Source organism: Littorina saxatilis, linkage group LG1 (genome assembly GCF_037325665.1).
Source record: "Littorina saxatilis isolate snail1 linkage group LG1, US_GU_Lsax_2.0, whole genome shotgun sequence".
In the NCBI taxonomy this organism is placed as follows: Eukaryota; Metazoa; Mollusca; class Gastropoda; order Littorinimorpha; family Littorinidae; genus Littorina; species Littorina saxatilis.
In genome coordinates, this window is record NC_090245.1 from 31,800,839 (window position 1) to 31,816,739 (window position 15,901).

Genomic DNA, 15,901 nt, shown 5'->3' on the forward strand with positions numbered 1-15,901 from the left:
AAAATTGCTGTTTCTTGCAAAACAGTCACTTTAAATGTACAAAATATTTCAATAAATACAGCCTGATTTATCAATATTTATTCATGGTATAAATTTGTATGAAGATCGATGATATATATATCGAGCATTACATTTAATGATTTATCATTTTCGTTTTATTTACTCTGTGCAGGCTTAGCCAAAGGCAAACAGAAAAACTTACATTCAAAAAGTAAAACGAAAATGATAAATCATTAAATGTAATGCTCTATATATATATCATCGATCTTCATACAAAGCCCCCTCCCCCCCACCCTGAAAGATAAAATCAAGATGAAAGGCATTTTCAAACTTTCTCCATATGTATCCAATGTTTGACATCAACATTTAATGATTTTATCCTTTTTTGTGACTTGTTACTGTTGTAGTAAGTAATTTCATCTGTCATAGTCAGGCTGATGGGCGGCTATCATCGCAGATAAATAAAGTACTGACTCTAAAACTCAAGAGCGGGGAAGACTAGACAAAAATCTTAAGCTTTCTTCGTGTTTTAATCAGGCGTCACCTTTGTCACTCCCCAGACAGGTAAAATTGATTGAAACGACAACTGCGGATACATGCAGCAGATCAAATGCTCAGAACTTCGTATTGCGATTACCAACCATAACGAAAGCTTCCTCGTTTGGATTTTATTTCATCAATAAAAGAACCGAGTAAAATGACATTTCAATGACTTTTGGCAAGGTTTGGAAAGCAAACACAGCACTCACCTGTTTTGCTTTGTTGATGTCTGTCGGCTGCCTCAAACATGACACACTTCAAGGGATTGCCACCGGAAATTGCCGAGTGACCTCCCTTCCTGTTTCTACTTTCGATTCAAGGTTCTCCGTCTTGGTTTGATCAGACACATTGTGATGTTTCGATTAACAACCCGGAAAAATAGGGTTCTCACATGGGAACAAGAGCAGGTTACATAGCTGTGTTGATGTGCGAGCGCGTGTGGGTTTTTCTTTGTCTTTCCCTCTGGGTTTCTGTCTGTTTCTTTATGTCTTAATTAAATATATATCCCTGTTTGTTTGTGCCTGATGATCAAACTATTGCACTTGAATGTGGTAGGGTAAAGTTCAGTCTTCATTCTGGGCACATTTAGCGCCCCAGATGTTCAGTTATGTCCCCATTACATGAAATTATTTTATTGAACAAAGTCAATTCTAATTAAATACTGTTACATTCTTCTGACTTAATTAGCTGAAGTTGTAATAATGAATTACAGATGCATTCTCTACATCTGGAAGCTTGGAAATCTGACAGCTTCTGTAAATGTCATAAGATGATGCCTTTCATCTTGATTTTATCTTTCAGGGTGGGGGGGAGGGGGCTTTGGGAATCTTTCGTGCAAGTGCTAGTGACATAATTATTCACCATTCAAAAACTATGCTTTTATGATCTGTTCTTTTCTGAAGATGAGCCACCAATGTGTACTGTGACTGTTACCACTATCTAGATCACAGTCTTTCATTATTTTGCAGAAGGCCACACAGTGCGTGTGTGTGTTTTCTGAAAATCACATCAAAAAGCAAAATAGTGTTTTGCCTGCAGATAGAAATTTTTCCTGAAATAACTCGTCAGTATTTTTAAGGGGTGTGGCATAGTAAACGCCCCAGATTGTGCGATAGAAATGCACGATGCTGACTGCTGCTTTTACATGGGATTGCGACAAACAACCAACTCTGATGTTTATGTTATGTTGTTTCAACTTTACAGGGCCACTCCACCTTACAGGAGGTTTACAGAACAATACAACCAGAGTAGAATTGAATGTAGTTGCAGCAAAAATCCATGGCCTGCAGTGTTCGCTGACCACATGTTTTTGTTGAGGTCATGTGAGTTTAAAAAAACACGTGCTTCAGTGACCACTGCAAGCAACCGGCAGTGAATCGTGGCTTCAATATGCATATTTTTCGAAAGAAAAGGGTGTCATACAAAGCCCCCACTGCATAACATATACATCAGAGCTAACTCTGCAACACTGCTTGAAAATCCGGACAGAGTATTTCCGAACATCGTCTATTGTGAAATTTGGTAACTAACTTTTTTTAAATTGTCTTTATATTTTATTGTTAAGGCAAGGTATTTTTCTCAGAACAGGTTTCCTTATAACACACACACCCACACCCACACAAACACGCTCAGAAACATTCTGTCTCCTTTCTTTTCAATTCTAGTAACAAAACAATAATGCAATTTTACTAGCAAAATTATTTTAATTAATCTCTTGTAATTTTTTTTCAACTTTATTCTGGTGTTTACATTTCACATGCCAACACATGGCAAACATACAATACCACATCAGACAAAAGTTCAACTGCTCGTCAGTCAGATATACGCAGCTTGGATTCTTAGAAAGCTTTTTGTTCAATTTCTTCAATCTTTTTCATGTTAAGTCTTGAACAGATGCTTATGGTAGAAAAATGCTCTCTTGTCAAGTGTGAAATTCCAGACTAGAAATATATTTTTTGATCTACAGCAACCACAATGCAAATAAATCAAAAAACTTTGTTACAAAATACAACAAATAAAAAAGTTAATGAGCTCATTAGGCGATCAACTGTGCAATTTTAAATATGATTATGACCATTTACATGTGATTTATATATCTTTACAGAAATGCAAATGCCCATTTCATTTGTTATCATCACTTTACTTGGTGTTTGAATGATACAGTCTGTACAAGCATTTTGAACACATGTGAATAACTCCGTTTTTTGCTTCAGTTGAACACTGTAATGAACAGCTAGCGAAAGACAAATAAAAGGGTTAAGAAAGAAAAAGGGCAATGTATAACAAACGCTGTGAGCAAGTGATTCATTCTAAAGAAAAGTCACAGCTTCCTTGGCATGAAAATATTATCCTCGTGAAAACACTTTCAGGACCTTGAAACAGAAAAATAATCTTATCGATCAAGTTAAAGGAGATCATTCTAATGAGTATTACATGAACTAGCACATCATAAATTTAATGACAGAATATTTTGCTCTTTGTTTGCCTATTTTCAGAATGAACTGTTCAACCTTGTTCAATATCAAGCAACCGCAACAGTTGAGTTGACAACTTTTGAATACAAAACAGGCAAGACAATATATAAAGAAAATAATCTGAAGTTTAAGTTCTATACAGGTGAGTACGAGTTTTTCAAAGGCCACAATGACGCTTTGGCTAGGAGCATCGAGATCATTTTCCACCTACATAATATACAGAATCTCATTGATAGAAGTATGGCAATTGCCACTGTCAATGAGATGGTATCTATCATATGAATACTGGTACATTTTCATAATTGAACTCTCAAAACTTTAAAGCAGATTATATCAACAAGCAGCTGATTGTCTTTTGTTTACATTTACTGAAGCAATATTGTGATAAATGAGCACAGCAAAATCAAACAAACAAACTTATCAAAAGACTGTTTCGGCGCAATTTTTCATATGCGATTGATACAAGAGCAGTTGTAATAATTATTCAAATGATGACTTTTCCAGTACAATGTGAAATACCTCGTTCATGGTGATTTAATTATTTTATTAATTCTGTTTCCAGTTTCATTGACTAGAAGCTGAAGGTGATCACCGAATCAACTCAACACCCAGCTTGTGGCAAGATCAGACGACCCACAGGCACATGAATTAAGGTTACACAAAGCGTCAAGACTCGCTGTACAGTTTTCAGGCCAGTAATTATCTGAGGCAGCATATACGCACTGCTGATCATAATAACAAGCTAAACAACAGTTGTATGCAATGTTACAGGTTCTAGCGTATAAAGACACCAGTGTGAATTTCACCGCTGATGGAACAAGAGCCTCGGAACAGGAACACAATAGAGTCAAAATCAAACTTTCGTTGATTGTAAAATGTTATTGCACTTTCGTTTTTCAACATGACTGACACACATATAAACAGCAAATAAAGAAAACCACAGATGAGGTTACACACTCTGTACAAAATTAAGTCTCATCATTGCGATAATAATTCAATACAAATCTGCTATCCAGAGGAGAGGTTATTCGGTGAGTGTCCTTGGTCCGTAAGACAGAAAGCCCCCCTCCTCACTCTCCCTCCCCCTTACCCAAACAGTACACAATCAAACACAACAATTTGGCAAATATATTCCCCCCAAAAGACTCTTGCTCAGGTTAGACATTTTTTTTTTTTTTAACTTGGTTTAAACATAAGTTTATTTTAACAAAGGTTACAATCATGACATGTATACAAAGTTCACAGAAACAGCAACAAGCTAGAAGCTTATAGTGGTGTTCCTGCATGACATTACAACATAAGGCGGTAACGGGTGAAAAATGTAGGGTTAGACATTTCTATGCCGTATGGTTATTTCTGAATCTAAAATCAACCCAAATATGAGTTTATAAGTGCTCTTGGTTTATGACGCACAAAAACAGCTTACAAGATCTCTAAAAAGCTCATCACATCAAAATTTCTGGACATCTAAATAACAGCCATGAGATTCTCAGAAGCAGCTTTTGTAAAAGCCTTTCTATTACAAAAATATGGTTTTGTACAGATGTGCATAGTACATGGTTCTTCAACAGTAGACGGTTTTTAATCAAGTTTAAAAGATTAAACTTTGAATCATCCTGATTCTTCAAGAGTTTGTTGCTGTTGTTTTTGTGCAAGGCTAAGCATTGAATAATATCACAGGCATAACTTAAACTAGCAAAACGCTGCAAAACCTCACAATAACAAAGTTCAATCTCTACACAACATTTCTCAACACTAGGCATTGTGGAGACTGACAAAAATCTGTACGTTGCTGAACTAACCTCTTACATTTTCAAACAATCCCAAACCAAGTTTCGAGTAGACTGAATACACTGTTTTCAATGTCCGACAGCTAAACAACGACCAGCATTGTTTGCAGAATACTTTCAAATCTGACACCATTTGAGCATTTGTTTTATCTTCCTCCAACTATTTTCTCGCTTTATCAGTGGCATATAGAATATGTGTTCTGTTGGTAATTTGATTTGTGAGACAGTCTTTTAAATAACCTTCAGCTTGCATTTTTTACCAATGCAGACTTCACATCACTTCATCATCCTTCACACAAAAAAGAATTTCAACTTGCGCTTAAATAATAATGATTCGATCAGCATCACCAATTTTAATGTAACAACACTCAAACAGTGTCTGGAGGGATCGTTCAGTAGCAAAACCAAAGCGTAGCACAAATACAACTTCTTCTTTGGACGCAATCTCATTAATTAAGGCAGCATGATGCATTTCAAATCAATAGTTTTTGTATAAAAATGAACTATCCAGCACATGTTGCCAAAGAAAATATACTAGAAAACTTATGACTAAAACAGCACGGCTTACACAAGTAAACTCGATCTCGGGTGAAACAAGTTGGCTGAAATAGATGTATATAATGGTTCTCATTATATCTCACAATTGAAACCACTGATAAACGACTAAAAAATAAAGTTAAGCCACAAAAAAGTGAGATTCTCCTACTAGAGCCAGACAATGGAGAGTGAAAGACTTGGGTGGAGACAGCTTTGACGTGAGTTGCTTGCACTAACATCAGCGACGGCACAGCTACAAGAACGCAGGCGGCAGAAAGCAGGCACTCCCATCCTCATCTCCCATCCCACAGGCAGCGGAGAGGAGAAAATGTCCAATGAATCACACACACAGACTGTCTTTTTCTTCTCGTCCACAGCCCCCCTTTCACCCACCCTCCCCCCTTTCCCCCCTCACACCTGGGCCGCTTCCATCACCACCTTCATCTCGTCAGCTTCCAATCCTGTTTTCAGTGTTCGCCGCACTGCAACAGGAAAAAGATGTCAGTTAATATCATTGATGCAATGACATGGTCGTTAAATGTGTGGAGAGATCGAGAAACCCACCCAGGAAAGGACTGCAGAACATAAAATATTTTACTGCCCAGGGTTCTCCAAGAATTTGTCATACAAGGGTGATCTAAGGTACGCTAGCAGACAATATACTACTCATGTTAATAAAAGAGTACAGTACCTGTGCATGCACATTTAGACTGAACCCTAGAGTTCTATAAGTTCAACACTGTCATCTACTAATTGTAAAAAACAAACTTTTTCCTAATTGTTATAACCACAGCTGTTATATATATGTTAGAAATTACAAGTAAGTTTCAATATTGTTACATAATTCAAAGGTTACCCAACAAAGTTACACAAACAATACTTCAATCATCGTTAATTAGCTGTGGTGTTCAAAGATTGTTAACATGAAAACTAAACATTTAGCATGGATTATATACCTATATGTGCTAGTCTTATTGTGCGACAAAGAAGCAGTTCAAAAGCATTTTTCTGTCTTTCTTTTTATTCTTTTCCATCAAGCCCCAATTACATGTACTTCCATAAGATCACAATGGTGCCATTAGATTTAAAAGCACAGTTAATTAAAACTTGCTATGCACGTATTTATCCATTGTTTAATAGAACTTCCACCATGTATCATGAATTAGCCATAACTTTCCACACACTGTTTACACTCACCTGAAAATTAAGAATGTTCTCTTACTGAGTAGAGACTAGAACCCCCTTTCAAGACCTGACTTAATACCAACAACCCCCCCTACCCTTGACCCTTCAGACCAATGCTTTTTCAGTTTTTGAGTTCATAATCTCTGTAATTTACCTATATTCTATATTTTGATACTCCCTCCTTTTCAAGACCTGTTTGATCTTAATTATTTAAAAGGGGCTCACGTACTGTACGTCCTACTTGACCTGAACAAACCCTGGTTATAAGTACCCTCCTCTGCTTCTATAGTCACACAACTGACTCAAAAAAATAAATCAAAAACCCATCAATCTACTGCTATTTTACAAACAACAAATTACAGATACATGGTACTTTGTATTATGACCTATGAAAAGTACGAAAGAGGTACAAAATTCTGTGTACAGGTTGTTGTTTTTTTGGTTTTAGTTTGTTTTCAATTGAAGCAAATAATTGTGAGTACAGATCAATTCTGGGTCTCTAAAGCAATACTTTCTGGCACTTTCTTTCTTTCTTTATTTGGTGTTTAACGTCGTTTTCAACCACGAAGGTTATATCGCGACGGGGAAAGGGTGGGGGGGGGGGGGGGGGGGGGGGGGGGGGAGATGGGATAGAGCCACTTGTTAATTGTTTCTTGTTCACAAAAGCACTAATCAAAAAATTGCTCCAGGGGCTTGCAACGTAGTACAATATATTACCTTACTGGGAGAATGCAAGTTTCCAGTACAAAGGACTTAACATTTCTTACATACTGCTTGCTTTCTGGTACATTTCAAGTGAGCTGAACAAGCTTTCCTTGCCTGGGTAAATTCTAACCTAGTTAATCAAACAGCAACAACATCAACAAAGTAATTGTTATCACACATTCAGATAACTCAAAGCAAGAATCCTTTCTGAGAAACTGTGGTTTGTGATGCAGTTTTATCACTACACATGCGCCAGGCAAACAAACAAAAGGTGGAGATTGAGATATACGGGGACACAGATATTTTTCCTAGGATAATATTCTCAACTTAATTTGAACCAAGATAATTATCATAAACACCCAAGTCATCAACATTTTTCCAGATTTTTTTTTTCAAATTCAGCACACACCACAAATGCACCAGTATATTTAGATTTGCATGCAGGTAGAAGCATCATGTTCAGAGTGTTGACATTTTTCATTGTTGAAAAGGGCAGGGCAATAAAGAAGCTACTGTTCTCTTTGAACCATTCATTTAACAGCCTGATTCTTGAGGAAAAATCAGTTTTCTTCAAAATCAAGCACAGCCTAGCTTGGAAATAGAGTGAAGAAAAAGATTTGATCAAATCAGCATCAGCAGCTGGCCACAGCACACAAACTTAAAGTTCAAGCATAAAATGCCATCCGAGTTCTACTCCGGCAAAGCCACAAACTACAGATTTGGCGGATCAGAAATGTTAGAAATTGTAAGAGGCCAAAACAATTCAAACCACACGTTTCTTTCACTTAGTGTTGCATTCATTCCTTAATTAAAGTCTTTGTTAAAGAGTTTTTGTGATGACTGCCATAAAATAAAATAACTTCAGACAGGCACTTCAATTTATGAAAATGAAATAATTGTTAACTAACAAATTCTTAGAGTGCAGACTCCACGCAATTCAAACGGATGATTAGCGAACAGCAAACCTGGCGTCAGGGACTTACTGTCATTATTGGGGAGGGACAAAGATTCTAAAGAGCGAATGAGCGAGCGGACCACTCTGAAAGGGGCAGCAGACCATGGAATCATTCACAGGAGGAGGGGGAAGATTCAAACAAGTACCGTACCATGGTATTTAACGCTGACTTATTTTCACCTATCAGAATACAGACTGCTGATGGCTGGAGAGGGAAACCAGAGGAAAACAGTCAGTGAATAAGATCATCACCATAAAACTCACAGAAACTTCTCTGGAAGTGTTCCATCATTCCTTCTTGATAAACAGACACCCAACACACTTCCAAGCTCTTGTGCTCGAGTTTTCAAACTCATTTTGAAATTGTTTTTGAAGGTCTCACTCAATTCAGTTGATTAAACACATTTTGAAATTGTTTCTTTTTTTTCAATGGAGTTTCCAAATCATTCAAAAGACTATCAGTTGCTTTTCTGCTAATAATCAACACCTCAACTTCAATTTTTGTGTGATTATTACGCACGTAAATGTTTTTATTTGTATTCAAATAAAACTTCTCACATTCGAGCTTGGATATGTTTTGAAAGTCTTGACTTTCTAGACTATATATATATATCCTTGCGTGCTCCAGGTTTGACCATACCTGAGATACAAACCAGACATGACTAACTCCAAACAGGAAATCAAAACGAAACAAAACTCCGAACAAACAGAAATCTGCAAGACAATTGTTAATAAAACTAACATGCTCCCCTCCCTCCCACCCGGGCTTAATTGACCACACCCTCAATATCAGTGTTACATCCCCAATTTGTTCCCACGCTGGAAAAAGGACACAACAAAAAGAAGAGATGACAGCAAATGCTTCTATAGAGGACTACAACAGCAATTCAGAGCAAATCTCTCACTCTCAGTAAACAAAAAAATTAAAAATTGACAAAAAGAAACTGAAAACAAGGAAAGAGAGCAATTCATCAAAAAGAGGTGTACTTGTCAATCATAACTGACAAGTCGACAAGAAACTGATGAAGCCAACAACTATAATATATAAAGCACATCAAAAGCTTTCAACAAGATAGTGTAAACAAGAAGACAAAACATCCAAATTCGTGAAATATTACATGTACAACAAACACTGTCTTGCAGGCACATACAACTTCCGAGTATGTCAGTTACCATTACCATACTAATACTATACTACAGAAATTCTGGTGAGGCACATAATTATAATTGATCTGGGTTACTGTATATTTTATCTCTTTCCACTTGTAGACAATTTATTAGCCACTTTTACTCCAGAAGCATAATCAGTATCATCATATGCCTCAGTCACCAATTAAGTGGAACACAGAGACACAAATATATGTGAGTCTTCCCAAGCATATTGACTGTGCACCATAAACACCCAATTTTTAACACTTACGCTTTGTAGTCTTTACTACTCAGTGATGCGAGTGATTGAAAGATCTACAACATTAAAGTGATCGACAACAAATATAGTGACTGTACAGTTATTTTTTCCTGTGCCTTTTTAACAAAATGAGCTCTTAAAAGTTTTGCTATAAAAGCATATCATGCTTCTTACAGAGGAATTGATAGAGTGGTATTGATTCATCTTCCTGCTGTAAAATTCATTATTCTTGGTCAGTTTGTAAAGTATCTCACCCTTTTGTATCCAGACTTTGATAAAGTAAAAATTAGATTTGGCCTGGAAAATGCATACCCTAATTACATGTAACATTTTGTTGGTGTTTATCTTTCTTTCGATAATGCTTCCTTGCTATTTGTTCTTTTTTGCCCCCCAAAATCAAAAAAATTATATAACCAAAGAATGCAGTCATGCGCTGAGCAGAAACAAAAACGTCTGGTTAAGCAAGTCATTTTCGGCATAACCGAAAGCAATAGGCTCCAAGCCAGCTAGGCCTACCGTGCACCCCCCTCAGGATCCAGCTTCAGTAGGCTAGAGATATTCATTGGGGTCTACTGAACACGTTTTGACAAGTTCGCCACGAAAAAACTCATTCCCACTACTACTTATGCCCCTTTGTTTAAGGGTACCCCCTCGAACACTAAATTTATCTGTGAAATCACAACAATGCACAGTTGCAATGAATGAACAGAGAACCACTTTTTGAAATCAAAACAGTTAAGTTGATCTTTAATCTTGTAAAAAATACCTATTACAGTGTTCAGTGTTTGATAGGTTGGCTGTAGTGATGCTTTATAGGCTCAAACCGTCATTTTCACAGTGCGCAAAGCTTGTCAACTTTGATGAGTAAAAGGCTTCAACAAATTTGGGTTCTCTGTTTCATTTTTTAGAAACTACAATGCCTTTGGATAATTTCAAGCCACATTTGGAATTCCTGAGAGGATTTGTTGCGACACCAGATGTGATATTTCTCCCCTACCCCCTAAACGTGAAATTTTAGGAAAATGTCAAAAAACATTTTTCTTCAAATATTCATGATAACTTCTCACTGTTTTCCAATCAAATAACAAAAGTAATCACATTGACGACCAAAACAGTTCATTTGTCCATCTTTTAACAGAACTACAACATTATTATTGTCTTTTCAAGACTGAAATGTAAAAAATAAAACAAAATGTTCAGATATAGACATCTATTCTAACTGTCTCTTACATATAGTGCTCTTGCTTCATAGTTTCCATATAGAAGGTAGATTAACATAAAAAAGACAATCTAAGAACTAATGTTTCTTCGTGTAAGTGCAGAATTTTAGTCATAAATGCAAATGTCTCATGAATCAATTTCAGCTTTATAGAAATAACATGAAAAAGTCATTGCAAAAAACTCTGTCAACTTTTCTTTCACACACACACACACACACACACACACACACACACACACACACACACACACACACACACACACACACACACACACACACACACACACACACACACACACACACAATCTTAAGACTGTTTTTGGAGCAAGAAAGTTAAGTTCACAGGACAAGTTCGTCCGATTCACAGTCAGATTCATATTCAAGTGAATCGTCTAGTCCATTAAGGAACAGTGTTGCCTCCTTCTCCTTCTATCCTTCCTCGTGAACCTCGGTGAGCAGGCTATCAACAATTGTCTGTGAGAGAACCAACTCTTCATTTTCTTCAGTCCAAAGAGGCTTAAGGATTCTATTGTTCAGCATCCTTCCATGACTATCAGTGGGTTTGGGAATCTCTGGGAGTGGCAGGTGAGCGCGCTTCAATGTGGCTGTCTGGTAGTTGGTCCTTCTTGCATGTTGTTTGGGGCTTTTGTGGCATAGAAGGCGCTGACTGAGTCACAGCCAGTAAAGGCGAGGAGAGAAAGCAAGACGGAACAGTGAGGTCGCGGGAGTTCTTCTGCAAGGGCAGCAATAATGAGCAAACGTTACCTATTTGTTTTGCCCGTGTCAAAGAGCAATGTGATTTCTCCTAGCTGGCCAGCATAATGCAAGAGAATGAAGAACACGTCGCTGTATGGACTCTTTACTTTGATGGTCTTGTAGCCTTTTTGAAGGCCACACTGGCAGTACAAGATGATTCTTGAGTCCATTTCTTCTTGGCTGGATGTGAGATCATTCAGTAGTTACCTTTCTGTCTTGGTGCCACCAGATGATGTGAGCGTGTATGCCTTGCCCTTGCTGACCAGAACAACATTCCTGCCTTTGAGTTTGTCTGCCATGGCGTCCCTGCTCCAAACCTCCAACAGAAATCTTATGAATTGCGACTTTTTTCCGTCATTTGACAAGAAGGCTGCCACCCGGTCTCTTCATGCTGTCTCCAGAAGAAAAACAAATTGTCACCAGAACCCCTCATCTATACTCCAGACGAAATCTGTTTTCTTTGCAAGAACTCATAGACTTGCAAGCAGATCTGTCGAAACCTTGTTGGTACCTGAGCCTTCACAAAGGCTAGAAGACCATCAAATAAAGAGCCCAGACAGCGACGTGTTCTTCATTCTCTTGCATTATGATGGCCAACTAGGAGAAATCACATTGCTCTTTGACACGGGCAAAGCAAATAGGAAACGTTTGCTCAACATCGCTACCCTTGCAGAAGAACTCACGCGACCTCACTGTTCTGTCTTGCTTTCTCTCTTCGCCTTTACTGGCTGTGACTCAGTCAGCGCCTTCAATGGAAAGGAAAGGGAAAGGTATCCGGTCAAAATCCTGCAGCAGAAACCCAAGTTTGTGAAAACGTTCAGAAGAATGGGAGAATCATGGGAGATGAACAAAGAGCTGGATGTGCTGTAGAAGTTCAAATGCTCAATCTACGGTGTCACAGTGGCGATGCAGTACGCCAGATGCTGGTGGAGAAACGTGACTCAGGTGGAGTCATTCGAGCGGATCTGAACATTGACCTCGCCACATTTGCGCAGAAGCAGCTTGACTCAGCAGGGGGTCTCGAATAGCAGCTAGCATCTGCTGAAGGGACATTAAAACCCAAAAAACAAACAAACTCAAAACAATATCCGGCTTTTTGTTAAAGTTGAGGCGGCACTGTCATACCCTCATATGTTGATCAAAAGACCATCAAATAAAGAGCCCAGAGAGCGACATGTTCTTCATTCTCTTGCATTATGCTGGCCGGCTAGGAGAAATCACATTGCTCACATTTCTGCCCTGCCACAAAAGCCTCAAACAACATGCAAGAAGGGCCAACTACCAGACAGCCACATGGAAGCGCGCTCACCTGCCACTCCCAGAGATTCCCAACCCCGCTGATGGTCATAGAAGGATGCTGAACAATGGAATCCTTAAGCCTCTTTGGACTGAAGAAAATGAAGAGTTGGTTCTCTCACAGACAATTATTGATAGCCTGCTCAATGAGGTTCACAAGGAAGGAGAGAAGGAGGAAGATGCACAACTTTTCTTTAAAATTCTGTGCAATGACTTTTTCATGTTATTTCTATAAAGCTGAAATTGATTCATAAGACATTTGCATTTATGAGCAAACATTCTGCACTTACATGAAGAGATTGTCTTTTACATTTCTTAGATTGTCTTTCTAAATCTTATGTTAATTTATCTTTAATATGGAAACTATGAAGCAAGAGCATTATATGTAAGGGACAGTTAGAATGGAATCCTTGAGCCTCTGTGGACTGAAGAAAATGAAGAGTTGGTTCTCCCACAGACAGTTATTGATAGCCTGCTCAGTGAGGTCCACGATGAAGCAGAGACGGAGGTACCACTGTTCCTTAATGGACTCAGAATCTGAATCTGGCTGTGAATCGGACTAACTTGTCCTGTGAGCTTGACTTTCTTGCTCTTAAAACAGTCTTAGATTGAACGTGTGTGTGTGTGTGTATGTGTATGTATGTGTGTGTGTGTTTATGTGTGTGTGTGTATGTGTATGTGTGTGTGTGTGTGTGTGTATTGAAAAGACAATAATAATGTTTTAGTTCTATCAAAAGATGGACAAAAGAACTGTTTTAGTTGTCAATGTGATTACTTTTGTTATTGTATTGGAGAACAGTGAGAAGTTATAGTGAATATTTGATGAGAAATGTTTTTTTGACATTTTCGTAAAATTTCACGTTTAGGGGGTAGGGGAGAAATATCTCATCTGGTGTCGCAACAAATCCTCTCAGGAATTTCAAATGTGGCTTGAAATTATCCAAAGGCATTGTTGTTTCTAAAAAATGAAACAGAAAACCCAAATTTGTTGAAACCTTTTACTCATCAAAGTTGACAAGCTTTGCGCACTGTGAAAATGACGGTTTGAGCCTATCAAGCATCACTACAGCCAACCTATCAAACATTGAACACTGTAACAGGTATTTTTCACAAGATTTATGATCAACTTAACTGTTTTGATTTCAAAAAAGGGGTTCTCTGTTCATTCCTTGCACCCCTGCATTGTTGTGATTTCACAGATAAATTTAGCGTTCGAGGGGGCACCCTTAGTAGTGGGAATGAGTTTTTTTCGTGGCGAACTTGATAAAACGTGTTCAGTAGACCCTAATGAACATATGTAGCCTACTGAAGCTGGATCCTGAGGGGGTGCACGGTAGGCTATGCTGGCTTGGAGCCTACAAGACAATGTCACAAAACAGGCCCTGTGACTTGAAACAGTGTTAAACTTTTTGAAAGAAAACCACCTACACAAATGAAAGTCTAAAGGCATGAGATGCCTAGAACTGCAGCAATGCAAATCAGAAGTCTAGGAGCTCAAATCAACAACTCAACAAAACGCTGTCACGGACACCAAACAAGCATTTTACCTAGTAATCACTATCCCAAAAAGCTGAAAGAAAACAAAAATTTGGCCTTCAAAAGTCAGACCAAAACCAAACAGGAAAAAAAAAGACAAAAGACAGCCTTTTCTCAAATGATATCCCTTTTCTTCTCAAGAACTGAAAAGATTAGTTGTTCACTTTCGAAAATTAAAAAAAAAAGAGCATATTAACTTGAAAATCCAAGCTTTTAAAAAAAGAAGAAACAAACAAAACAAAAGGAACAGAAAACATACCTTAAGACAATGAGTTTTAATAGACAATGTTCAGAAATAACTCGTCAGTTTTTTTATGGCCTGTGTTTTTCTTTAAGGTGAGGCAAGTAAACTTTATATAGCCCAGTGGGAATTACCAGTGGAAACACTGTATGTGTCACAGTAAATAAGGAACTCCAATCTCTTTTCGAAAGAAAACGGCATGGTATTGAACGGACACTGTATGGACAGCCATTTTCTTTAAAAACCATGCAGATCTGAGTTCATCATTTACTGCAGCGCAAACAGCAGGTCTACAATGGTAATTTCCACTAAGCTATATATAGTTACCTTGCCTCAGCTTCAAGAAATGCAACTCTTTTACAGTCCATACAAATCCCGACAGAATTATTTCCAGAATTCATCTACTGTCGCATTTCTTCTGATGTTATGTCACCTATCAGAAACACATTCCAGACAATAGTAACTTAAGATGGCCCCAAGATTCACAAGCAAGTCTTCAAATTTACTCTGATGCAGAGCACACCAAAAGAGAATGAATACTCAACACATTGCTCACAAAACGTATGAAAGACAGAAAGAAAAGAGAGCAGTAAGAGTTACATGAATGTACTGGAACATTTTCACCAAAGCTATACCCAAAACGAAGAGGAAAAGATATCATGAAGCCCATTTACTATCACCACACCTCTACAAAGAGACCAAAATGTGCACAAAGAGAGAAACAATTTATAAAGCTCCATTTTTACTTAGCGCCAAATTACAGCAAGAAAATCTACCCAATTTTTACACAGACAACTCAACTGTGATGAAAGATAAGACAAAATTTAACCAAAAAAAAAGGAAAAAAACAGGAACACCAGCACTCATCCTAAAATCAATGCTTACATGATTTGCGTTGGCTCCTGGAACGCCTGCGTTCGCGGTTAGGTTTGTTGATGGGAGTGGCTGCAGTGCGTACACACGCCTCAAGGATTTCATCGTCACCCGTGTCGTACATCTCTGAGTCTGTGGTCATTCCGCCGCGTGATGACGTTCCCAGTGAGAAAGCGTCTAATGGAAATAAATATTTTTGGGATTATTTACAAGGACAAAAGAAAACAAAACTAATGTTTCTCAATTTTTGATTGAGACGTAAAAAAAAAGAAAAAGATTCTCATCTTCTCAGCAACCCTCACAAACACAAATGATGTTTCAGGGAAAGCACTTATTACCTTCCCTCAAAAATCAGGCTGGGGAACTGCGGTCTTGCAAAAACTCTG

At 37.9% G+C, this 15,901-nt stretch overlaps 2 protein-coding genes across 18 annotated transcripts in view; both read right to left on the minus strand.

Moving 5' to 3' along the window:
- Positions 1–818, minus strand: part of LOC138967071 (uncharacterized) — a 438,331-nt gene extending 437,513 nt beyond the window's left edge. For both annotated transcript variants that reach the window (XR_011455839.1, XM_070339553.1), the window contains exon 1: positions 750–818. The gene's annotated coding sequence lies outside the window, so the exon portion shown is untranslated. The remainder of the gene's footprint in view (positions 1–749) is intronic.
- Positions 819–2,220: 1,402 nt separating this feature from the next.
- The window catches only part of LOC138966930 (FH1/FH2 domain-containing protein 3-like), a 172,747-nt gene continuing 159,066 nt past the window's right edge, over positions 2,221–15,901 (minus strand). For 12 of the 16 annotated variants that reach the window (XM_070339343.1, XM_070339334.1, XM_070339350.1 and 9 more), the window contains 2 exons: positions 15,528–15,692; positions 2,221–5,823 (listed from right to left, as the gene is read on the minus strand). In XM_070339343.1, coding sequence (XP_070195444.1) covers positions 5,753–5,823; positions 15,528–15,692 — 236 coding nt within the window. In that variant the 3' untranslated portion in view covers positions 2,221–5,752. Of the gene's footprint in view, positions 5,824–8,337; positions 8,392–14,412; positions 14,436–14,660; positions 15,076–15,527; positions 15,693–15,901 lie in introns of all 16 variants that reach the window. The other 4 variants (XR_011455804.1, XM_070339365.1, XM_070339360.1 and 1 more) reach the window with 4 other exon arrangements.